Raw genomic sequence first — 27257 nt, 5'->3', positions numbered from 1 at the left:
CCTATATCCAGCAAAATTATCCTTCAAAAATGAGGGAGAAATTAAAACATTCTCAGACAAAAAGTCACTGAAAGAATTTGTGACCAAGAGACCAGCTCTGCAAGAAATACTAAAGGGAGCACTAGAGTCAGATACAAAAAGACAGAAGAGAGAGATATGGAAAAGAGTGTAGAAAGAAGGAAAATCATATATGATATATATAATACAAAAGGCAAAATGTTAGAGGAAAATATTATCCAAACAGTAATAACACTAAATGTCAATGGACTGAATTCCCCAATCAAAAGACATAGATTGGCAGAATGGATTAAAAAACAGGATCCTTCTATATGCTGTCTACAGGAAACACATCTTAGACCCAAAGATAAACATAGGCTGAAAGTGAAAGGTTGGGAAAAGATATTTCATGCAAATAACAACCAGAAAAGAGCAGGAGTGGCTATACTAATATCCAACAAATTAGACTTCAAATGTAAAACAGTTAAAAGAGACAAAGAAGGACACTATATACTAATAAAAGGAACAATTAAACAAGAAGACATAACAATCATAAATATTTACGCACCGAATCAGAATGCCCCAAAATACGTGAGGAACATACTGCAAACACTGAAAAGGGAAATAGACTCATATACCATAATAGTTGGAGACTTCAACTCACCACTCTCATCAAGGGACAGAACATCTAGACAGAGGATCAACAAAGAAATAGAGAATCTGAATATTACTATAAATGAACTAGACTTAATAGACATTTATAGGACATTACATCCCACAACAGCAGGATACACCTTTTTCTCAAGTGCTCATGGATCATTCTCAAAGATAGACCATATGCTGGGTCACAAAGCAAGTCTTAACAAATTTAAAAAGATTGAAATCTTACACAACACTTTCTCGGACCATAAAGGAATGATGTTGGAAATCAATAATAGGCAGAGTGCCAGAAAATTCACAAATACGTGGAGGCTCAACAACACACTCCTAAACAACGACTGGGTCAAAGAAGAAATTGCAAGAGAAATTAGCAAATACCTCGAGGTGAATGAAAATGAAAACACAACATATCAAAACTTATGGGACGCAGCAAAGGCAGTGCTAAGAGGGAAATTTATTGCTCTAAATGCCTATATCAGAAAAGAAGAAAAGGCAAAAATTCAGGAATTAACTATCCATTTGGAAGAACTGGAGAAAGAACAGCAAGCTAACCCCAAAGCAAGCAAAAGGAAAGAAATAACAAAGATTAGAGCACAAATAAATGAAATTGAAAACATGAAAACAATAGAGAAAATCAATAAGGCCAGAAGTTGGTTCTATGAGAAAATCAATAAGATTGATGGGCCCTTAGCAAGATTGACAAAAAGAAGAAGAGAGAGGATGCAAATAAATAAGATCAGAAATGGAAGAGGAGACATAACTACTGACCTCACAGAAATAAAGGAGGTAATAACAGGATACTATGAACAACTTTACGCTAATAAATACAACAATTTAGAGGAAATGGACGGGTTCCTGGAAAGACATGAACAACCAACTTTGACTCAAGAAGACATAGATGACCTCAACAAACCAATCACAAGTAAAGAAATTGAATTAGTCATTCAAAAGCTTCCTAAAAAGAAAAGTCCAGGACCAGATGGCTTCACATGTGAATTCTACCAAACGTTCCAGAAAGAATTAGTACCAATTCTCTTCAAACTCTTCAAAAAAATCGAAGTGGAGGGAAAACTACCTAATTCATTCTATGAAGCCAACATCACCCTCATACCAAAACCAGGCAAAGATATTACAAAAAAAGAAAACTACAGACCAATCTCTCTAATGAATACAGATGCAAAAATCCTCAATAAAATTCTAGCAAATCGTATCCAACAACACATTAAAAGAATTATACATCATGACCAAGTAGGATTCATCCCAGGTATGCAAGGATGGTTCAACATAAGAAAATCAATTAATGTAATACACCATATCAACAAATCAAAGCAGAAAAATCACATGATCATCTCAATTGATGCAGAGAAGGCATTCGACAAGATTCAACATCCTTTCCTGTTGAAAACACTTCAAAAGATAGGAATACAAGGGAACTTCCTTAAAATGATAGAGGGAATATATGAAAAACCCACAGCTAATATCATCCTCAATGGGGAAAAATTGAAAACTTTCCCCCTAAGATCAGGAACAAGACAAGGATGTCCACTATCACCACTATTATTCAACATTGTGTTGGAGGTTCTAGCCAGAGCAATTAGACAAGAAAAAGAAATACAAGGCATCAAAATTGGAAAGGAAGAAGTAAAACTATCACTGTTTGCAGACGATATGATACTATACGTCGAAAACCCGGAAAAATCCACAACAAAACTACTAGAGCTAATAAATGAGTACAGCAAAGTAGCAGGTTACAAGATCAACATTCAAAAATCTGTAGCATTTCTATACACTAGTAATGAACAAGCTGAGGGGGAAATCAAGAAACGAATCCCATTTACAATTGCAACTAAAAGAATAAAATACCTAGGAATAAATTTACCTAAAGAGACAAAAAACCTATATAAAGAAAACTACAAAAAACTGCTAAAAGAAATCACAGAAGACCTAAATAGATGGAAGGGCATACCGTGTTCATGGATTGGAAGACTAAATATAGTTAAGATGTCAATCCTACCTAAATTGATTTACAGATTCAATGCAATACCAATCAAAATCCCAACAACTTATTTTTCAGAAATAGAAAAACCAATAAGCAAATTTATCTGGAAGGGCAGGGTGCCCCGAATTGCTAAAAACATCTTGAGGAAAAAAAACGAAGCTGGAGGTCTCGCGCTGCCTGACTTTAAGGCATATTATGAAGCCACAGTGGTCAAAACAGCATGGTATTGGCATAAAGATAGATATATCGACCAATGGAATCGAATAGAGTGCTCAGATATAGACCCTCTCATCTATGGACATTTGATCTTTGATAAGGCAGTCAAGCCAACTCACCTGGGACAGAGCAGTCTCTTCAATAAATGGTGCCTAGAGAACTGGATATCCATATGCAAAAGAATGAAAGAAGACCCATCTCTCACACCCTATACAAAAGTTAACTCAAAATGGATCAAAGATCTAAACATTAGGTCTAAGACCATAAAACAGTTAGAGGAAAATGTTGGGAGATATCTTATGGATCTTACAACTGGAGGCGGTTTTATGGACCTTAAACCTAAAGCAAGAGCACTGAAGAAGGAAATAAATAAATGGGAACTCCTCAAAATTAAACACTTTTGTGCATCAAAGAACTTCATCAAGAAAGTAGAAAGACAGCCTTCACAATGGGAGACAATATTTGGAAATGATATATCAGATAAAGGTCTAGTATCCAGAATTTATAAAGAGATTGTTCATCTCAACAACAAAAAGACAGCCAACCCAATTACAAAATGGGAAAAAGACTTGAACAGACACCTTTCAGAAGAGGAAATACGGATGGCCAAGAGGCACATGAAGAGATGCTCAATGTCCCTGGCCATTAGAGAAATGCAAATCAAAACCACAATGAGATATCATCTCACACCCACCAGAATGGCCATTATCAACAAAACAGAAAATGACAAGTGCTGGAGAGGATGCGGAGAAAGAGGCACACTTATCCACTGTTGGTGGGAATGTCAAAGGGTGCAACCACTGTGGAAGGCAGTTTGGCGGTTCCTCAAAAAGCTGAATATAGAACTGCCATACGACCCAGCAATACCATTGCTAGGTATCTACTCAAAGGACTTAAGGGCAAAGACACAAACGGACATTTGCACACCAATGTTTATAGCAGCATTATTTACAATTGCAAAGAGATGGAAACAGCCAAAATCTCCATCAACAGAAGAGTGGCTAAACAAACTGTGGTATATACATACGATGGAATATTATGCAGCTTTAAGACAAGATAAACTTATGAACCATGTAATAACATGGATGGACCTAGAGAATATTATGCTGAGTGAATCCAGCCAAAAACTAAAGGACAAATACTGTATGGTCCCACTGATGTGAACGGACATTCGAGAATAAACTTGAAATATGTCATTGGTAACAGAGTTCAGCAGGAGTTAGAAACAGGGTAAGACAATGGGTAATTGAAGCTGAAGGGATACAGACTGTGCAACAGGACTAGATACAAAAACTCAAAAATGGACAGCACAATAATACCTAATTGTAAAGTAATCATGTTAAAACACTGAATGAAGCTGCATCTGAGCTATAGGTTTTTGTTTTGTTTTGTGTTGTTTTGTTTTGATTTTACTATTATTACTTTTATTTTTTTCTCTATATTAACATTCTATATCTTTTTCGGTTATGTTGCTAGTTCTTCTAAACCAATGCAAATGTACTAAGAAATGATGATCATGCATCTATGTGATGATGTTAAGAATTAATGATTGCATGTGTAGAATGGTATGATCTCTAAATGTTGGGTTAATTTCTTTTTTTCCGTTAATTAAAAAAAAAAAAAAAAAAGAGAAGGGATAATTGGAGCTGAAGGGATACAGACTGCACAACGGGACTGGATATAAAAACTCAGAAATGGACAGCACAATACTACCCAATTGTAATGCAATTATGTTAAAACACTGAATGAAGCTGCATGTGAGGTATAGGTTTTTTGTTTTTGTTTTTTTTGTTTTTTTTCTTTCTATTATTGTTTTAATTCTTATTCTGTTGTCTTTTTATTTCTTTTTCTAAATCGATGCAAATGTACTAAGAAATGATGAATATGCAACTATGTGATGTTATTAAGAATTACTGATTGTACATGTAGATTGGAATGATTTCTAATTGTTTTGTTAATTCTTTTTTTAATTAATAAAAAAAAAAAAAAAATTCAAAAAAAAAAAAAAAAAAAAAAAGCATCCCTGGAAGGACTAAGGAAAAAGCAGGAAATATTAAACTTCCTCACCTGGAGTATTCCTGAAATTCTCACAAGCATTGCGACAACCAATTTAATAGGCCAAGCCCTTGGTCTTGGGGTCTACCCATATGAAACTTACATTTCAGACCTTTACAGACCTTTACCTGCCCATATGAAAGTCTATGCACAGGCAAACGAAGTCCGCTGGACTCTGGGTTCCCCATGGGAGCTCCTAGCTGTGGAGCTCAGAGGGGAGATCTCCCAAGCTAGCTAAGCCTACTTATAATTGCAAAAGAGAAACTAAGCCTACTTATAATTATGCCTAAGAGTCATAATTTTTATTCCCAGAGAACCTCTTTTGTTGCTTAGATGTGGCCTCTCTCTACACCAACTCAGCAATGAAATCACTGTCCTCCTCACTATGCCAGGCATGACTCCCAGGGCTATAAATCTCATTGGCAATGTGGGACATGACTCCTGTGGCTGAGCCAAGACCCATCTTCCTGAGACTGAGAAAGCTTTTTTTGGCCAAAATAGAGAAGACAGAAATGAGACAAAATCAAGTTTTAGTGGCTGAGAGATTTCAGAGTTGAGAGGTTGTCCTAGAGATTATTCTTATGTATTATGTAGATATCTATTTTTAGTTTATGATGTATTGGAGCAACTAGAGGGAAGTACCTGAACTGTTGAACTGTATTCCAGTAGTCTTGATTCTTGAGGACAACCGTATAACTACATAGCTTTTATAATGTGACCTTGTGATTGTGAAAACTATGTGGCTGATGCATCCTATATCCAGGGTATGGACAGATGAGTAAAAAAAAAAAAATAAATAAGGATAAAAAATAAGTAAACAATGGAGAGGAGATAAGTGGTAAAAAAAAATTGTATAGATTTCGATACTAGTGGTCAATGAGATGCAAGGGTAATGGGTATGGAATGTAGTTTTTTTCTTTTTATTTCTTTTTCTGGAGTCATGCAAGTGTTCTAAAGATGATCATAGTGATGAATACACAACTATTTGATGATATAGTGAGCCAATGATTGTATACTTTGGATAGATTAAATGGTACGTGAAGATATCTCAATAAAAATATTTTTAAATGATTTAAAAGACTCTTTAGTAAAAGAATCAAGCTACCAGGTATATAGACACTTAGAAAAAATAAAAGAATATTGGCTAAAATAATAAGCCTCAATCTTGCCTCAGGAAAACATCAGAGCAATGCTCTAAACGGAGCAGAAACAAAGAATTTCTGTTTACAGGTTGTGCTGGTTTGAAAGGATGTATGGACCCTAGAAAAGTCATGTTTTAATCAAAATCCCATTTCGTAAAATGGCATAATAATCCCTATTTGATACCGTATGTTCTAAACTGTAATCAGGGTCATCTCCCTGGAGATGTGATTTAATCAAGAGTGGTTGTAAAGATGGATTAGGTGATGACATGTCTCCACCCAGTTGGGAGTGTCTTGATAAGTTTCTGGAGTCCTATAAAAGAGGAAACATTTTGAAGAATGAAGGAGATTCTGAGAGAGCAGAAAACGATGCAGCCACGAGAAGCAGAGTCCACCAGCCAGTGACCTTTGGGATGAAGAAGGAAAATGCCTCCTGGGGAGCTTCATAAACTGGAAACCAGGAGAAGAAGCTAGCAGATGATGCCATGTTCGCCATGTGCCCTTCCAGATGAGAGAGGAACCCTGATAGTGTTCACCATGTGCCTTCTCACTAGAAAGAAACTCTGAACTTCACTGGCTTTCTCGAACCAAGTTATCTTTCCCTGGATGTCTTTGATTGGACATTTCTATAGACTTGTAAATGGGACATTTTCTTGACCTTAGAACTGTAAACTAGCAACTTATTAAATTCTGGTACATTGCATTCCAGCAGCTAGCAAACTAGAGCACAGGTGATGACAGAAATGTGAAAGCTACCAGAATCAGTACCAAGGAACAGAACTCTTTGGGTTTATTATACTCTGGGCACAGTACTTCCCCTCTTCTGAATTCCTTTCAAGGTAATGCTGAATTTCCTTAACAAATAAAGTTTCATACTAGAACATACAAGACCTCAATAATTTAGAATTAGGGTGGGCCACTGTGGCTCAGCAGACAAAGTTCTCACCTGCCAAGCAGGAAACCCAGATTCGATCCCGGTGCCTGCCCATGTAAAAAAAAAAAAAAAAGAAAGAAAGAAAATTTAGACTTAGAAGACCAGAACAGAGAGTGGCCACTTTCAAATTATTCTTTTTCAAGAGTTATCCAAGTCCATGTTATATTTCCTATCTCTTTCTCAAACAGTAATTTCAATTCAAAGACTACTTATTTTGAACAAACTCATTAGCTTTGTTTAACTAGTTTACACTAATTAATCAAAATCCTGCTTTAAATCCTTCAGAGAACATTATATACAAGAAAAAGTTTTTAGTTTTGATTTAAGGTATCCTAACACTCAAAAAAAAAATTACTGAGAAAAACTATTGACTTTAAAGAGTTTCTATGTGATTATAAAAAGTTCTAGGGGGTGTGAGAGTAGTTCACTGGTAGAATTCTCATCTGCCATGTGGGACACACAGATTCGATTCCTGGCCCATGAACTTCCCCAAAACACACAAACAAGCAAACATACAAATGAAAAACTAAACCGAACAACAAAAAAAATTCAACAAATGGTGCTGCAATAAGGGCATACGCACATGGAAAAAGAATGAAGTGTTCCCCCTACCCACCCACCCCCCGCGATAAAGCATACAAAAAAAGAAAAAGAAAGAAAGGAAGGAAAAAAAAGGTCTAAATACTTGATTCTAAAAGAAACTCTAAACTGACCCTCTTTAGTACACCAAGCCATGGTGAAGGGTTTGTGCTAATTGAACTCTTTCCTTCCAGGGTCAACAGGAAGCATCTGGTAAAACTACTCGTTGGAAATACTGTGTTCATGTGAAAGAATTTCTCTCTGTGTGATGCTAACAGGCTTGTTCAAGTTTTAAAACAGTGACCCTGATTTATTAGCACCACACTTAATCCAACTGAAATAATTAATCAAATATCTGTTCATGTAGGGTCAGGGGTATGGGATGGGATGAGAAGGGGATTGAGGGCAATAGCTACCAAGACACCATGATACGCAGTGAAAATGCAATTTGGTGTGTTAATATACTAAATTTGAGGCTTGAAAATAATTGGTAACAGCTATTAAACAAAACTGCTCCCTAATTTTTTACAAAATTTGAATACCTGCAAATGTAGAGCTCTTTGGTAGAACTCAAATTGGAATACAAGTGGAAGTTCTTCAAATATAAGTTTGTCAGTAAGCTAGAAGAAACAAATACCATACATTTTATAGGTAGTAACCTACAAAAAATATGGAGATAAGGTAAAAATTAAGTGAAATTATTCAAGATTATTTTCAGTTTCAGCTTCTCTTTGGACAGTTCCAAGAGGCTTCTGGTAGACCAACTTCATACATGTAAGAAATGGCATCTGCTACTATATAAATATATCTTTTCCTTAAAGGACAGACTGATCATAAATATATCTCAGACATTCATTTTCATAATGGTTTTTGAGACTTGACTCCACTGAAATATTGTAATGAAAGTCTATTATAAAGGAAGTCTTCTAGGAAAAAGGCACTTCCTCATGAAAGTCGGATTTAATTACATGAAAGTTGAGAAGACTACAACAGACTCAAAAGTCAGTATTTACTTTTATACTTATGAATAGAGTGGATGCCTGTTTAGAGAATGTAGCTGATAACATTACAAACAAACCAAATAGCAACATTAACTGTATTCTGTGAAAAGTAGTAATTTTTGACATTTCTCCAAAAATCAGCATTTAGAATTCAATAATAAAAAGAAAAAAAAGTCACTGGCAGTTGCTATTTAAGAACTCAAGACTGTTTTCTACAGTATTCCAAGTCTAGTTTGGTCCTGTGTTTCAGAGCATGACTTGCTTTACTGATGAAAAACCTGGGGAGGTGGGGGTGGAAATGGTATGGGGCTAAGGAGGTCACCTAGGCAGAAAAATACTGGGGAGTAAAAAGAGGCACATTTCTCTGATCAGACAACTGAGCGATAGGGGCTCAAAAAGACTGAGAACTCCTCAGATAAACAATATTGTACTGCTCAAAGAGTTAGGGAAGTAGCAGGTGTTTCTCCTTGAGACTGAAGACAGCATCAGGAACACATCTCTTCCAGGGAAGTCAGGACCAAGCATCAGTGCAGCTTGAAAGTGATTCTTTTCTGATAATAGAACTTAATAAGCATTTTGTTACATCACCACACATGGCAACCCCATACAACCTTGAGTCCCATCATCACAGCTGTTGAATTTTTTCACTCGGTTCTGAAGTATTTCTCATACCAATGTGTAAAAGGCATCGTCAACACCCTTTCTGGTCTTGGCTGAGGTTTCAATGAATGGAATCCCATAACTCTTGGCCAGTTCATGGGCTTGTTTTGTGTCAACTGTCCTTGATGGCAAATCATACTTGTTTCCTACCAGCACCGTAGGCACATCATCTGAATCTTTTATTCACTTAATCTGCTCCTTGTAGAGGTTAACATCTGAAAATCATTTGCTATTATTGATGGCATATACACAAAGGATGCCCTCACCTGTCCTCATTTATTGTTCTCTCATGGCACTGTACTCTTTTGTCTGGCTGTGTCCAGAATGCCCAACAGACAGGTTTCACCATCTATAACCACCTGTCTTTTTTTGGCAAAATCCTCAAGCCCCACTGCCTCAACTTCAGACAGATTCAGGACTACAACCGAGAAAAATGCAGGAACTCCCAGAACTGCCCACACCAATTCTGGCCCCATCCACTACCTTTTATTTTTAATTATATTTTAAAAATTAACATAGTGAAACATCTTATCAAAATTAGAATTTAGTAGTATGTAAAGTAGAAAAACTGACATCTTCTCTACCCCCAAATGCTACTACCTAGCATTGTGAGACAATTCTCCAAGGGTCTTTGGTGTTTTTCTAAGACTTGTGAGAGATTTTCTTTCAGATCGCCTTTTCAAGGATGTGTCTTCTTTTGGAGAAGATCTGTTCCCTGACCGAGATAATAAAGGTAATGCTTCACTCTGGGACAAGGTGGGCAAAGACTGGGTTTTCATAAGCTTGGGGTTTCTTAGCTGGGATGAAACCCCACTATGTGAGCACCTAAGGTCTTCCAAATCCCCACCCCCCAACTCACCCTATGGGCTTTAGGGGTAAGGTAAATATGAAGCTCATGATAACTGGCCTGATGTCAGGAATCTAGTGTATCCTTCTACTATAGCAGAGTAGGTAAATTTGAAGTAACTTTTCAATGAGACCTAACTGTAAATACTCAGATGAAATGGAAGAAAAAAATCTTATAAAAGCTTCTGCAGGCCAACCAGGCAGTGAGGAATTAATTACAAGACTCTGGAAGGGTAGGCACAGCACTCCAAGCCCTTGTGCCCTGAGGACATCTGATACTCAGAAAAAAAACAGTGTGAAACTGAGCTTCCATTTTAGTGGACTCATGGGGGTCGGGGACCAAATTGCAAGGCCAGTGTCTGCTGACGGTGGGGACTCTTACTAACCATTCCCCACTTTAAGTTGGGACATCTAAAGGGTTTCATCAGGCTAAGGAGTGAATAACAAACAAACCAGCCCTTGCATGAATTTCATTGGGTTTTAAGTCATTAAGGAGTCCAGAGGGCTTAAAACCTTCTACCTGGATTTCCATAATCCTGGACTGAAGCACCCTGGGAACCTGTTAGAAGCAAATGTATATTGTCTCTGAAGGAAGATACTATTACCCTTAGTGTCAAATTATTCCTACAAAATTTTTTCAAATGCAATGTCCAGCACACTGCTAAAGATAATCAGATAAGCAAGGAAACAAGTTACAAGAAACACAGACTAAGAAGCAAACCTACAAATATTTTGAATATTGGAATTATAGGGTGACCACAAAACAGCTATGCTTGTTATCTACTAAGAAATAAAGCTAAAGTCTGAAAATTTGAGCAGGGAACTGGAAACTAAAAGGTAAATAGCAGATTTGGAGATCTGAAAAAAAAATTAGAAGGAACACAAATAACCTAAATTAATTTAGTTGATACTTTTAACAGATTAGACACAGCTAAAGACAGAATTGGAGGAAAAGTCAGAAGAAACTATTCAGAATGAATTGGTCAGTTGACCTCTCTTAAAGCAGAGTTTCATCTCTTTTCTCATTTGAGAATATTAGTTCTGAATCTCATCAGCATGGCTGGCAATTTCCCTTTAGATAAAGGAGTTCTTTAAGGGTGTTTTCCGCAGAGAATTTTAAGGGGGAAAGAATAGTAAAATTTCATTTTAATAAATTAAGCCCATAATTCAAGATTTTCAAAGTACCTGTTCCTGTTGAATTCTTCTGTAGATTCTTCTCTGTCCTTGTTTTGTTTCTATTAGGTTGAACCATATGAGATTATTTAACCTTATATGACTCACAAAAATGGCAATTTCTTTTTTTTTTTTTTTTTTTTTTCACTACTTACATTACCTTTATTTATTGACTTCAGTCAGAAAATGTTTCTATATTCTACATAGACTTGGAAATGTTTACAATTTTAAAACCATAGCATATACAGTTTTCTCTCTATAAAACATACATTTATGGAAAAGTGATTCTGGTGAAGCAAGGGTATCGCTGCATTGTGGGAGAGTCTGGTATGCAAAACCAGGGAACCTGGGGGTTCTAGTTTTTGCTCCACCCCTAAGAAGTTACGAGACTCAGAGCAAGTCAGTTAAGACTTTTGGCCTTCAGTATTATCTTTTATTATATTAGGATAATATTAACTGCTTTATCTACTGTACAATATAGGGTAATTGAGAATTCAAATAAATAGTAAATAGAAAGCTCATTAAATATTAAAAAAAAAGCGTTCTACAAATACAGTACTTCGATAAAATGTACCATTAAATTAGAATCTGACTGAGGCAGTTTCAACACAGCAGTTGGGAGAGAATCAATCATCTGACTGATTGTTTTCCTTTGTGACACCAAACAGCCAGTTTGGCTGAATTTCTCACTAACTCATCCAAACAGAGCAGATCTTTCAGTCCTATTGTTGCAGCTCCTGAAAGTCAGCCTTTGCCACCTATGAAGTCAGGTACTGGTCTGGTCACTAAGCAACCTGTTGTTTTGTTCTGCAAGGCTTCAGCTGACTCTGCTAATGAGGTTAAAGGGAGGCAACAGTTGGTAGCTGGGTTCAGCACAAAGAAAAATGGCAATTTCTTATGTTTAACCTAATACATAAGCATAGATTCATATGAGAATTTAGGCATCTACAACAATCTTTCAGCAGGTTGTTCTAGCTTTATTTCCCAACCGTACTTCCAATCTGTTTATTTCTATTCATGTCCACTGCTAACCCAACCCATGGTCCATGCCACTACCTTCTCTCACCTGGGTTTCTGCAATAGTCTCTTGACTGGTCTCCTCGCTTCTGTTCTTGCCTACCTAAGAAGCCAGAATGGTTTTTTTAAAAACAAAAATAAAATTGTGTTATTCCCTCCCAATGGTGCACCCATCACATTAGAATATTCATCCTGGCCCCTGCTTACCTCTTTAACCTCATGTCAGTTCATGTTCTCCTAATTCCAGTGCTATAGACACAATGACCTTCTTCCTGTAACACATCAGATTCATGTCTGCCTTAGAGACTTCTGTTCCCTGCTCCTGGAATGCTCAATGGCAAAATTTGCGAAGGCTGAGCACTCATATTTCAGCACTCTAGAAAAGCCTTTTCTAACCACTTGTAGGAGCCATTCACTCTTTCATTTCAACTATTATATTTTTCATATTACTTACTTTCATTTGATATTTGTCTTGTTTGTTTCCTTTTAATGCAGACCCATAACAGCAGAGATCTTATCTGATTCACTCATACATCTCCAGTAACTAGAATAGGGGATTGTTACATAGCATGCACATAATAAATATTTGTTGAGTGAATTAATGAGAAGAGGTAAAAATCTTTGGTGTCACAGAAGTTAACTTCATAGAAGCAGATAACCCACCATCCAATTAATAAAAGTAAAATATGAACCACATGTGTAATTTAAAATCTTCTACAAGCCACATAAAAAAGTAAAGAGATAAAATTCATTTAAATAATATTTTATTCAAACTATGTCCAAAATATTACTTCAACATGTAATCAATAAGAAAATTAATGAACTATTTTATATTCTTTTTATACTAAGTCTTCAAAAACTGGTGTGCATTTTATACATACATTTCAATTCAGATACTAAATTTTCACTAAAAATACTTTATGCTGAGAGTTCACAAAATTTAAAAATTTTGAAAAAGTAGGCTCAAATACCCAAATTTTTCCAAACATACTTAACGGGTTTCCAAAAATTGAATCAAATATCAATTTTTAAGTTTAAATTAATTAAAATAATTAGTTTCTCAGTTGCACCAGCCATATTTCTGGGTAGTCATGTATCTAGAAGCTACTGTATTGTTTAGTAAACTATAGATCAAGGCTAAAGTTATCAATATTTGTGGTTGGGTCAAGGGCAAAGGACAGGGTAGCATTAGAAGTGTGGTTTGGGGGAGGTGGGAGGTCTGCAAAAATGCAATGTCAGCTCTTTACACAAGTCACATTTGAGGACAGATTCCTCTGACCCTTATAAGTATGTGAGGTATGGCTTCCTGAGACTATTTCCTTAGCCTGATTACTGCATGGACTGTTACTCTGGGAATCAGATTGTGGGGAAGGCAGAATGTCCAGCAGTGCTAGTCAGATGCAGCATTTCTAAATAGAATCATCTTATAGTATATGATGTGGAGCAGTTGTGGAAATCAGATCATTTTTCTATAGGGCAGTGGTTCTCAACCAGGGGTGATTTTGCTCCCTACCCCCTACCCCAATGGGCACATGGCAATGTCTAGAGACATTTTTACTTGTCACAATTGGGAGTGCTATTGGTATCTGTGGGTAGAGGCCAGGGGTGCTCCTAAACATCCTACAATGGAAAAGATAGCTCTCCACAACAAAGAATTACCTGGCCCAAAATGTCAACAAAGCCAAGGCTGAAAAACCTTGCTATAGAGGACTGAGTAAGAAAAATTGAGATAGCTACTCTTTTACAACCTCATTATGACTCCCTTGTGATATTACTAAGGGGCAAAGCATTTCCAGGTTTCCAGTTGTGTTTTCACCATCAAAAGACTTTTGTGATTAGAGTTTAATGAAATAAGTTCATGCACAGAATGAGAATGTGGACCCATTTAGTAAAGATAAGTGATGTATGCTGTGTTCGTAAGACTCAGAGCACTGTGGGAGGAGAGGCTGATCTGTTCACTTTTCTATGGATCACATGACCCATTGTCTCAAATATGATTGATGCCAAAGTAGAATTAGGATTATCTGTCTCCTTCTCTTTGTCCTCTATCTGCATCCCTTATTTTATCTTTCGTCCTTAGCCTATGCCCTTGTTCCTTTTTTGCTTTCACTTTTCTTTCTCCTCTAGCTCATTTTCTCCTTCATCACTGCCCACACATACTTCCTACAGCCCCTTCCCTCCCACTAATCTATTTCCTCTATTTGTAGGTGTTGGCTCCTCACTCATAATCACCAGTTCATATTCCCTATAGCAGCCTCTCAAAATCACTATCTTCTTATAAGTTCTTGCCCTCCTCCAAAGAAATAAATTAACATAGGACAATAATCAAACAAATAAAAGAATTTCTCCATAAAGATGAGAGAAGGATTGCATATGCTTCTGATACAACTCTTTTAGATGCTGCCTTCCATGTTCAGGGTTCTCTAAGAGAACAGGTTCTGTCCATCCAGGAGCGCTCTCTGCTAGAACCCCGTGGTTTGGATAAGTGTTCAACATGTTACACTTTTTTCTACCAATAACTGGCTGTGTTTGAACTCAGTATCTCCAACAGGTTACACCCTCCCCAATTTCTTTTGAGTTTCCGCAGATTTACGAGAATATCGCTGGCTTCTCTATAGTACTACCAACTGCTTAGATTAGATCTCTTTTGATTTGATGACTCCTTTGGTTTTTATCTCCAGTTGCCCCAGATCCCACTGGCCTCTTGCATTGGTTACTCTAGGCAGTCTCTGTCCAATAAATTTCTGTCCCTCTCTGATTCTTACTATTGGTCCTCTAGCCAACACTCTAAGCCTGTGGTGGAACTGGTGGCAATTTGGAATCAACATCAAACTTAAAAAGCATAGCAGCACATCTTAATGCTCCAAATTACTCTACCTAGCTACTGAGAATGTCCAACTCAAAGACTAGAAGAGTATTTTGTACATGTAGCTAGTCAAAAGTGACTAGTTAAATTGAATGTTCTGTAATATGAAAATCAGACAGCCATGTCCTTACCTTTTTTAGGACTCTGAATCTTGTGGTAGTCAAAATAATTTTTCTTACAATTATTGAAGTTTCTCTAAATTCAAGGAAGGATAAGATCAGAAACAAACACTTCCCCTTTAAAGACTGAACAACTTCTGAGCATTAAAGTATAGTGTTTCTTAGCTAGACTTAAGGTAAAGGAGGAAAAGCAATCATTCAATAGGCACCTTTGTTTGCAATTCTAAAGATTTAATACTTTTCTCATTATGAATATTAAAAAAGATGCTTTAAGTGTTTCAAATGCTTTGTAATATTGTTCAGACAATTATACCATAAAATAAGTGTTAGTGTGAAATTTGATGCTTTAAGAATTTTTCAGTTGGTGTAAAACATCCAGAGTAAATTTACAGTTTTTAAAGGAGCATCATGTTCAAAAGATAATAAAAGCTCAGTTTATCTTGATGATGTTATGAGGAATAATTTAAGATTCTCCTTGCTATTATAGTAGATATAAAAATGATTCTGATGATTTTCCTGATCTCAAACACAATGCAAAAGCAAGTATGCGTAATTAATATCTTCAACAAGTGATATGAAGAGATTAGATTACTTCTTTGCTGACTTTTTTGGTGATGGTTATTCCTAGAACCCATCAGGGAAACAGAGGTTTGTGGGATCCTTAATGGTTCTGCAAATTCTGCCATGTTATAAATTCTCAAATTAAGGATGTAAAACTATTGCACATACATGAAATGCTAAAACATTCAGAAGCCAAAAAGAAAAAAAAACTGGATTATTCACTATTTTAAAGTGGTGGTATTCTGAGAGTTTTGGTTTTTCATTAATGCAATGTATCTGACAGGGGATGCTAATTTTTAAAGGCATCATACTCTTTTCATGGAAGGTAGGTGGTAATTTTAGTTTTCAGTTTAGATTAGATTATTATATTTACTTCAATAATCATCTTCCTCCAATTATATTATATGCCCTTTTTTTTTCAGGCTGAAAAAATGCCATGAAGTTATCATTACTAGATTACTTTCTTTGAAGGTATTTGCATTTTATCTTCTGTTGCCATTGAGCCTCCTCAGGTGTTTTTCTGCCTTTTTGAACTCAGAGCTACACAATATCAAAGCTGAAAGGTATCTTACCAGTGACTGAGTAGACCAGCAATGGCCATTTGAACTTTGTACAGTGGTAGACATGGTCAATACCCATGCTGTCCGATAGCATCGCTACTAGTCACATGTGCCTACTGAGAACTTGCAATGTGGTTAATGTGAATACATTTAAAAAATATATAAATATATAAATAATTAGAATAAATCTTAGTTTAAAATTAAATAGCCATATGAAGATACTGCAATAAAAAATATAAATATAAAAAAGGTAGTCCACCACTTAGTGACATGAATAGCAGTTAAAGGTAAAGAGTTGTAAGAGATCTGCCTGATATTGGGGACTGTCTGAATCAGATGACTAATGAGTGAAGAACACTGATCTTGGCTGATGGTAAATGATGTTTCTGGGCAATATGGGATTATGTAGTCCTGTGAGTTAAAGTACAATCACTGACATGTAGGAAAAATAGCACAGAGCAAACACAGCCATTCCACAAGAAATAACCATTGTTCTTATAGGTAACACAAAGGTTTGTTCAAGGTGATATGATTTATATAACTTCACATCTTAATTTCTTTTTTACACCAAATGTGGTTTTATTCTGAGATTTTTTTTAAGTGATGAATATTTTTAAAGCTAAAAAAAAATTAAATAGACACATATACCTCTGGCTACCATAATGGATAGTACAGTTCTATATTAACCGCTCTTTATCTCTCTCCATTTACGATGATCTGAGACCCAGAAGAGAAGTGTCTCATCCAAAGATACAGATCCCTAACACTCTATTATCCTACTAGTCAATTAATACTTTTTCTTCCACTTTTTTTTTTTTCACATGGGCAGGCACTGGGAATTGAATCCAGGTCTCTGGCACAGCAGGCAAGAACTCTGCCACGTGCCACTGTCGCCCACTCTTTTTCTTCCACTTTAATGTTTTTCTCAATCCACTGTCTTTTCTGGTGCTTCCTTTTGTTATTTGTTTTTTTAAAATCATTAGCCAAACAAAAATTGTCCACAAAATGATTACACCCCCTACTTGAGGAGAAAAACGGGGTACATATTTACATTTTTCTATCAGTAATGAAAAAAAATTAACAATGTTTTAGTTCTTAATTTCAAGAGCAGTTTTCATCTATTTTAATTTATCCTCACAACATACCTGGTGTGCTTCTAATTTCATCTGCACTTTACAGAAGAGGAAATGAAGGCGGGGAGAAAATTTTAATATCTTGCCTTAAGTCATACACTGAGTGGTTAAGTTAAAAGAAGCTAGAGCAAAGAGAGGCGGAATTCACTAGTATTTCATCATCCAGGAAACATGCACATCTTGGGCTGCAAATGAACAGAACTGTCAGTGAAAAAGGCTTTCTAAAATAGTAATTCTTAATTTCTCCTCCAAACTGAACTAATTTAGAAATAAAAAGAAATTTTACTCAGGTAGATTCTCTGGTGCCAGAGAAGATTTAATAAAGATGGAAGCTTTGCCTACATTCAGGAAACTCGTAAAATGTTTAAGATAGATTCTCTGCTAACTAATTAGGTCTGAGTATCTAAAGAACTTTTCATGCTTTCACCACACTAATAGAGCTTGCTTGCCATATGAACTCTCTGATGTCGAATAAGGGCTGAACTTACGCGGAAGGGTCTCCCACACTCATCACATTCATAGGGTTTCTCACCTGTGTGGATTCTCTGGTGCTGAATAAGACCTGTGCGCCCACTGAAATCTTTCCCACATTCTTTACATTTATAGGGTTTCATTCCAGTGTGTACTCTATGATGTCCAATAAGATGTGAGCGCTGAATGAAGGCTTTTCCACATTTATCACATTTATAGGGCTTCTCTCCAGTGTGCGTTCTCCTGTGTTTGCAAAGGTCTGAGCTATGACTGAAACTTTTTCCACATTCATCACATTTATATCGTCTTCTTTCTTTCTGTTGCCATTCTAGTCTTTCCTCGCTTTCAAAAGCATCTCTGGATTCAGGATGCCGAGGAACCTCTTTGTTAAATCTGTTGCTTATCTCCCCAAGGGATTCCATGTCTTTGGGTATATCCTCCTTCTGGCTCAACTCTTCTTTCTTAGTCTTGGTTTTATCACCTGTAACAAACAAACAAACAGTGCCCAAAGAGTCCTATTCTAGTTCTGAGTAGCAAAAAAACCTATGGAAGAAAGAACATGTAAATGTTATATGTCATAAAATAATGAGAAGTCACATACGACACAGGAGGAAATTAAGAAGAGGCCAGTAAGGAAGACAGCAGCAGGATGTGTTATTTAGGAGTAGATTTAGAAGGGAGAAAAGGGTAAAAGTGTGCATCAGATCTGTTTTCCCTGTGCCAGTTAAAAGTTAGGGAGAAACCCATGTAGAGGCCTGAAACAGAGTTCAGATTTAAAGTGAATAAACTTGACACATAGCAAGTACTCAAATATTTGTTGAATTATCTATATCCACTTTAAAAAAAAACTGCTTTGATGATGTTGTGCTGGTTTGAAAGGATGTATGTACCCTAGAAAAGCCACGTTTTAATCCTAATCCCATTTTGTAAACGCAGCTGTTTCTTCTAATCCCTATTCATTACTGCATGCTTGAAACTAATTAGATCATCTCCTGAGTTTAACAACTCAGGTTGTTAAACTGGATTAGGTAGAGACATGTCTCCACCCATTCCAGGTGAGTCTTTTTTTTTTTTTTTTTTTTTTTTTTTTTTTTAAAGGAAAGACAGAGAGAAGGAAGGAAGGATAGAAGGAAGGAAGAGAGGAAGAAAGGGAAACATCTTTTAAACATTTTCTTGTTTTATTGTATTTTGTTTCTCCGTTTTCGTTACATGGGCTGGGGCCGGGAATCGAACCGAGGTCCTCCGGCATAGCAGGCAAGCACTTTGCCCGCTGAGCCACCGCGGCCCGCCCGCATTCCAGGTGAGTCTTGATTAGTTTACTGGAATCCTATAAAAGAGGAAACATTTGGAGAAAGGGAGAGATTCAGACAGAGGAGAGAAGGATGACAGAATGGCACAGAACCATGAAGCAGAAAGTCCATCAGCCAGCGACTTTTAGAGATGAAGAAGGAAAATGCCTCCCAGAGAGCTGGAGAGGAAGCTAGCTGATGACGCCATGTTTGCCATGTGCCCTTTCAGCCAAGACAGAAACCCTGACCATGTTCGCCATGTGCCTTTCCACTTGAGAGAGGAACCCTGAACTTCATCGGCCTTCTTGAATCAAGGTATCTTTCCCTGGATGCCTTAGATTGGACATTTCTATAGACTTGTTTTAATTGGGATATTTTCTTGCCCTTAGAACTGTAAACCTGCAGCTTATTAAATTTCCCTTTTTAAAAGTCACTGCATTCCTGGTATACCGCATTCCAGCAGCTAGCAAACTAGAGCAGATGTGGAGACAGTAAAAGTTGTCACCTATTTGTTCTTGCTGAAAGTACCATTTTCAACAGACTGAGGAATACTAACTGTGTAACAATCATTAAAAAATTGTTACAGATAAGTTTTCAGTGGTTCACTGAACAACTTGGCTATGATGGAAGAAACAGCAAGAACTACCAGAACATTTCAGTGCTGCGTTAGGTATAGAAAGCACTGGCTCTGGCCTAGCCAACTGCCAGTGAATTCTATTCCTCATTGTCATCACTCTGTCCCCTTCCTGCCATATCTTTGTCAACTCTCCCTCCTTACAATTTTTATCAGGCATGGACTTTCTCAAAGTTTGGTTACTTGCTCTAAGACAACACCGTTTTGAAATCTACATATCACATTACCTCTGGCCAGAAATCATGAGGACTAGATTAGAGCCAGAAGGTCCAGGTTCCAGTCCTGGCTCTGCTGATGATATTTTGTTTAAATTTTGGCAGATGATAACCATTTTGGATACCCTATCACTTCTCTGCCCTCCTCCTTAGCTGCTGTTTAGGTAATCAGATGAGGAAATGTATGATAAAGCATCTGAAAAAGCATAGTGTATGACAGAATAATATTACTAAGTTTAGTAAGGTAATATTTATAGAGAAGCATATACACCCCCATACTATTAGGAAAAATATTCTCAAACATCAACATATTGGCTCAGCTGCTTCCTTTATGTACTGGAGTCTTTGCTTTTCCTATGGTTTTTTTGAATATGAATCGTCTTAAAAAAAAAAAAAAGACACAAAGTCGGCGCCAATGGTCAAGTCACCATCTCCAGGTGACTTATGTCCTCAGGATGAGTCTTTCCAGAGACTTCTGGAAAAAGCTGGAGAAAAATCTCTCATCAGGGCTTTGAAAGATTTTTTGTAATCCACAGTCAATTTTTCTTGGTTAGCAATTTAATGATAACCCTCTCCCTTATATATGCAATTGAACAATGAAAGAATATTGCATAGAAACTGTCAAATGCAAACTCTTCTCATCTTAGGGACCTGCAAATTGCCTCCCTGACCAAATGACTGGAGTTCCAGTCTTGTCCCAGTGTCCAGTAGGATTCCAGACTTTGTTTCAGAACTGACAAAATTAAGAATTTGGGGGTTCTAGCATTTTCTCTCAGGGCTATTCTTCCAATGTTATTCTGGCACATGTAATACCAAGAATTCTTATTAGTTATAATTCTAGATAGGTCATTTCTTGCGGATCACTGATATGAGGGTAAGTCCATAAAGACCATTTGATTGCTATGTGTACCAGTTTCTTGAAAGTCTAGGAGAGAAATGACAAAATTGAATGCTGAGTGAAGTGGAAGTGAAACAAAATTAAGGACAGCATCACTTATTACCAATGGAGAGAGTTGGTTTTGTGTGTTAAAATCTAAATATAAATTAATATCCAAAATATCCCATTTACTTTTAAAATACTATAAAACACACTACAAAGAATTTTAGATATTCAGCTCTCCAAGTTCTTCTGTTTTATGTAAAGACAATGCTGTAATAATTACTCTTATAACTACAAGGTATATACATGGAGATGATTCCCAGTACCCCAGCCAAAAGCTAATACTAATACTCTCCTGCTGGTGTGGATACAATTTTTTAAAAAAACAAGAAATCTTGCTTAAAAGACTTTTTTCAGTCTCTATATTCAACAATTTTATTTTTAAAGATATTGTTTTTTTTGGGATACATTATCATGATGGTATTTTAAAATTGTTCTAAACTGGCGGGCCGCGGTGGCTCAGCGGGCAAAGTGCTTGCCTGCTATGCCGGAGGACCTCGGTTCGATTCCCGGCCCCAGCCCATGTAACAAAAACGGAGAAACAGAATACAATAAAAACAAGAAAATGTTTCCCTTTCTTCCTTCCTTCCTTCCTTCTCTCTGTCTTTCCTTTAAAAAAAAAAAAAAAAAAAAAAATTGTTCTAAACTAAATCTCAGCTCTACCTCTAACTTTTGATGGAAACTTAAACAAGTTACAACCACTGGGTTTTTCTTCAACTGTACATGAGGGGCTGGATCAGATATAAATACTTTTAATAAAGTTGAAAAGTATTTCTTGAAATGTTATGGTTGTGGTAATTTTTTTTGTTTTTTTGGTGGAAAAATATGATGGTGGTAGTGGTGGGGGCACAGATAAAAAGTATGAAGGCTGCTGGTGGTGATCCTCAGGAAAAAGTCATATTTATACTGTTCAACATAGACAAAATGGATTTACCTAAGATTTCTCAGACCTCACAAAAAAGCTAGATTTCCTGAAGCATCTCATAGTAATTTAGATTACAAAAGACAATTCATATTTTAATTGCACGGTATAACCTTGAACAGTTATTTTGGCAGCAGTACATGTGCAAGCCTCTACAATTTTAGTTATAAAAAGTGTGTGTTATTCTGGATTTAAGTTAACAGGAAGCAATGTGAAAGTACCCTAGAAGTATTTACAGAGAAACAAAAAGGAAGGCCAGAATACAATATATTGTCTAGAGGAGGTATTACAGACATGAGAACCTCTAGAGAAAAGGCAGGGAACACTAAGAAGGGTAGGTTTTGGACAAACTGAAATTTTAAATTTGCTTGCTGTTTTTTTTTTTTGTTTTTTTTTTTTTGCATGGGCAGGCATCAAGAATTGAACCTGGGTCTCTGGTATGGCAGGCAAGAACTCTGCTGAGCCACTGTGGCCCACCCTTTGCCTGCTTTTTAATGTAGACTGGAGATATACTAGACACCCTTGTTTGTAATTGTGATTAGTGAGCTCATCAGTGAAACAGAGGACCAAACCACAACTAAAACATGACAAGAAGGCAAACACAAAACATCCTATTGCACGGACTGATTCTTGCTCTCTCCTACCTCTTTCAAGGTAGTGGTGTCATAAGTTCTTCCATCTCCCAAAATGGAAAGTTGAAGGGAATGTGGAATTAGAATCACCATGTAACACCAGATAGAAGTATAAAGTATTATTAATTGAATGGGTAATTAAAAACTAACTCCCCGAACACATCCCACCAACTGCACCCCTGGGGCTAGACAGCAGCTTATGAGTGTAGTGAAAAACAAATTTAAATCAGTGACTATGCAAGGCTATGAAGGGGAATAAAATATTCCACATTGATATGGAAGACAAGAAAGCAGTACTTTAAAAGAAGATGAAAGTAAAGAAAGCTCTTGTCTAATTAAGATGCCACCTCACACCCACAAAACTCTTGCTCCTTACCATTTCTTTGGGACTCCTCAGATTCCAGTTCCAGCTGGGTCTTCTTGGGATGGAGCTGGACAGTCAGTGAGTCATGTGGCTTTTCCACAGGGACCAACTTTTCCAATAGTATATCCTGTCTTTCTGAATTGGCTGAGACCTGGGAACAATGAGGTATGATTGGACTTGTAAGGTAGATTTTGTTAGAACTGAAAGAATTGGAGAAAACATTTTTTAAAAAGCATCTGCCAGGGACCTAGGGAAGGAGACATACTCATTGCAAATGAGAATAATAACTAAGAAGAGACAGGGTAATCTCTACAGCTCTGGACACGAGACTGAAATTCAGTGACTTGTTTCCTACTGACTGTGGAAGTCTGGATCATAGAGTTTTAGGACATGGAAGGTACCTTAAAAATGATCTAGCCTAACTTCCACCAAATGAGGGTATTTTTTTCTGGAACTGTGCTGTCCACTATGGCTAGTCCAAATCAAGATATGCTGTAAATGTAAAATACACACTAAATTTTGAAGGCTTAATGCAAATACAAGACTGCATATTTTGGGTTAAATAAAATATATTAAAATTAGCTTCACTTTTTTCTTTTTATGTGGCTACTAGAAAATTTAAATGACAAATATGGCTCACATATTTCCATTGGACAGTGCTGTTCTATAATATCCTTGTCATCTACATGAACCTCTGCTTGAATATGTCTATGGCCAAGGAGTTCATTAGGAAATAACCCATTTTGCTTATGGGTACCTATATAAGAAAATTCTGTTTTCCTGCAATACCTATGTACCTTCCTGTAACTTCCCGTTGATACGTGCCTTCTAAACTGACATATATCAGTCTAGTGTCTGTCTCATTTCTCTTTACCCAATCACATTTTGATGCAGTCAGATCCCTAATCCTTGTTCTCTAGGCTATACATATTAAATACCTTGAGGTATTCTTTCATATGTCAAATACCTTTTGCTTTAGTTGGCTTCATATACTCTAATCTCTCAATCCAAAGACCACTCCCTTCCCACCTGCTTTCGGGGTTCATCAAGCCCTCTCTCCAGATCCTCCAGCACAGACACTGCCTCCTCTCCAGTCTTTGGATGATGCGCCTGCACCCATGCTTGTAGGTCCTTAGGGATAATGTTCAGGAACTGTTCCAGTACCAGCAGGTCTAAAATTTGCTCCTTGGTGTAATACTCCGGTCTCAGCCACTGGCGGCAAAGTTCCCAGAGCTGGGTGAGAGCTTCGCGGGGTCCATGTGCATCGTGATAGCAGAGATTCCTGAAGCGCTGCCTGAAGAGCTCCCTCTTGTGAGGACTGTACTTTCGTGAGATGAAGTTCTGTTCCCAGAAATGGTCCTCTACCTTTACCATCAGAAGTCCATTCTGTTCCTCAGGTTCCAGGGCTGTGGCCATTCTGGATTGTTGTCCAGGAGATTAATCCTCTTTCTGGGACTGAGTCAAGGACAGTTTCTTGGGATCGTGTCTCAGATACATTCCTAAGGCATAAAAAGTTGTTATTATAAAAGCTGCTGTGAACATAAGCCCACAAATAAAAGCTGAGCCACCAGGGCTGAGTCAGAGAAGACAGTTTCATTAGGAGGCTGTAAAAAAGAACAATGAAGCAGTACATGGGTTTTAATCTGAGACCTGCTGTGAGATTCAGAGCTAGTTACTTATCGAGATGAGCGCTACCAATCCTTATCTGTAAAATTCTCATATGTTCATTACAGGGTTGCTGTATAGATTAAATGAGAACGTCTGCAAAGCTGCTGGCCTGACTGCTGGCACTAGTAAGCGGTAAGTAAATGCTAAAGATTAACGGCCTTGTCAAAAGTTCCTTCTATTGCGCATCCTGGGATGCTCGGAGTCGGCTGTGTGTGCCAGGATTCAGAGGTTGGTTATGAGTTATAGACGCCAGCCCAGGAAAGGGGTGAGGTGGGAGACCCCGCAGAGGAACTCGCAAGCAGTGCCCCCTCCACAGGTTCTCTCTCCGAAGGTCGGCCCAAGCCTTTCTCGTCTGTCAGTGGATAGTGGGAGGGATAGGAGACTCACCAGTGCCTGCTACCGGGCAGGTTTGGGGGCGGGGGGAGAATGCGGTTGCTCCCGACCAGTTTTTCTCTGCCCTCTCTCTTCTTCACCCGGGGAGCCAGGAGACAGCTTTCCAGCATGAAGAGGAACAGATGTGACCGCTGGGGTCCACGCGAGACCCCGAAAGAAGACAGAACTCCCAGCGACCAATAAGTGCCAGCCCCCGGCGCGGGGTGCTATCGGGCCGCTCTAGGAAGCCTGACCTTGGTGGCTGCTGCCGGGCACTTCCGGGCCGCTCTAGGAAGCCTGGCCTCGGTGGCGGCAATTGGGCGCTTCCGGGGAGCTCTAGGAAGCCTGGCCTCGGTGTCGGCAGTTGGGCACTTCCTGGCCGCTCTAAGGAAGTCTGTACTCGGTGATGGCTGTCAGGCTCGGATGCTCCATCCTTGCTGGTGAAGGATTCCTGGATGTTAACTGATATGACCACGGGGCCTACAAGCACAACTTCTTTGCTCCTTTTAAATGTTTCTCCCCTTAAAGACTATTTTTTTTTTGTTTAATTATTGAAGCATTTAAATGAAAAGCAATGCATTCACATGATTAGAAATTTAGAGTAAGAGTCCCTGAGTATCTTGTTTTGGTAAACAGCGTTTTCTGTGAGGTGTGTATCCTTTCTTAGGATATATATTTCCCTAGCTTTTCTCCCTACACACGTGGTTGCATACTATGTCCTTTGTTCTATAATTAGCTTTTTACCCCTCCTACCAACAGATTGTGGGGATTATACTTAAAGGATTTCCTCTATCTTGCTCTCTCTCTCTCTTTCCGAACAGCTGCATGGTATTCCATTTTGTAGAAGTACTATGCTGATTTGAAGCTGTATGTACTCCAGAAAAGCACATTCTTAAATCTAGTCCATTCCTGTGGATGCAAATCCATTGTAAATATGACCATTTAACGAGGTTACTTCAGTTAAGGTGGGGCCTAGCCCAAACAGTTATGGGTCTTAATCCTATTACTGGAGTCCTTTATAAGTAGAATGAAAATCAGACAGAGACAGAAATCCACAAGAAGCAAGAAGCTGAACTTGGAAGAGAACGGAGGTGCTGTCCTATGTCTTGCCATGTGACAAACTAAGGAACAATGATCACTTGCAGCCAGCCCCAGAACACCACAGACTTTGGGGAGAAATCACCTTCATGATGCCTTGATTTGGACTTTCTTTTCTCCTCAAAACCATAAGCTATGGGAGACCTGGGTTTGATTCCTGGTCCATGCACTTCCCCCAAAAAAACAAACAAGCAAAACAAAAAGCAAACAAGAATTCAACAAATGGTGTTGCAATAATGGGAAACTCACATGGAAAAATAATGAAATGTGACCCTGCCATACAGCGTACACACACACACATACAAAACTCCATAAGCTAATAAATTCCCATTGTTTAAACTGAACCATTTCATGGTATTTGCCCAAGAAACTAAGACGTGCCAATTTATTAACTAACCCACTGACGGTCACATAGGTTGTTTCCAATAGCCTTTTCAAACACTGCTGCAATAAATTGCTGTGAACATACACTATCATTTGTAAGAATATATACATAGTCTATATTCCTAGAAATGGTATTAGTAGAGCAGAATAGGGGCATTTATGCTTTATATTGGTGCCAAATCACAATTCACAGAACCTACTAGCAATATGCCTGTTTCCCTGTACTCATCATTAGTCTTATGAAACATTTTGAGCTTTGCAAATTTGGTGGATAAAAAAGGCTCTGAATTTTTCTACCTCTTTCCTTTTCTTCTACAAATATTGATCATACACCTACTATGTCAGGCACTATTCTGGAAACTGGAACTATAGTTTTGAACAAAATACCTTTGGCTTCATGGAATTCATAACCTAAAAGGTGTGGCTGCAGTAGAGAATAATCAAACTAGAAAAACATATAGTATTAAATGTTGGCGGTAGGTATTAAAAAGAAAATAAAAGGGAAAAGAAAACTGGGGGGTGAGAATAGTATGATCAGGCCTCATTAGTAAATTGACATTTGAGCAAAGATTGAGGGAGATGAAGGAGTGAGACATCGAGGTTAAGCAAACAGTCTGGTATATGACAAGAAGGGCCCTCCTCCTCTCTCTCTATTTTTGTCTTCCAAAAGTATAAAACAAAGCAAAACAAATACACACATGTACACTCACGAAAACCTAAGTGGACTATATAAAAAAATAACTACTTTAT

At 37.6% G+C, this 27257-nt stretch overlaps 1 protein-coding gene and 1 pseudogene across 5 annotated transcripts; both read right to left on the bottom strand.

The window, feature by feature from the left end:
* Positions 1–7643: 7643 nt before the first annotated feature.
* On the bottom strand, positions 7644–11140 carry LOC143669290 (GTPase NRas pseudogene; annotated as a pseudogene).
* Positions 11141–11159: 19 nt separating this feature from the next.
* LOC143669289 (zinc finger and SCAN domain-containing protein 16-like) lies at positions 11160–25295 on the bottom strand. 5 transcript variants are annotated; one of them, XM_077143940.1, is made up of 8 exons: positions 25041–25295; positions 24015–24484; positions 22998–23136; positions 18051–18470; positions 15277–17703; positions 12487–12551; positions 12329–12382; positions 11160–11324 (listed from the first exon to the last, which is right to left on the bottom strand). In XM_077143940.1, the coding sequence occupies exons 2-5, from the start codon at positions 24399–24401 to the stop codon at positions 17666–17668; spliced, it is 984 nt and encodes a 327-aa protein (XP_077000055.1). In that variant the 5' UTR covers positions 24402–24484; positions 25041–25295; the 3' UTR covers positions 11160–11324; positions 12329–12382; positions 12487–12551; positions 15277–17665. The 5 variants fall into 5 exon arrangements, with proteins under 5 accessions (XP_077000055.1, XP_077000053.1, XP_077000054.1 ...); XM_077143939.1 differs by having other exon boundaries at positions 11167–11324; positions 15277–15340; positions 17531–18470; XM_077143938.1 differs by having other exon boundaries at positions 11161–11324; positions 15277–18470.
* Between the last annotated feature and the right edge of the window lie 1962 nt (positions 25296–27257).

Source organism: Tamandua tetradactyla, chromosome 25 (assembly GCF_023851605.1).
Source record: "Tamandua tetradactyla isolate mTamTet1 chromosome 25, mTamTet1.pri, whole genome shotgun sequence".
In the NCBI taxonomy this organism is placed as follows: Eukaryota; Metazoa; Chordata; class Mammalia; order Pilosa; family Myrmecophagidae; genus Tamandua; species Tamandua tetradactyla.
The sequence above is the reverse complement of the archived record's forward strand: the minus strand, read 5'-3'. Positions and strand labels throughout refer to the sequence as shown.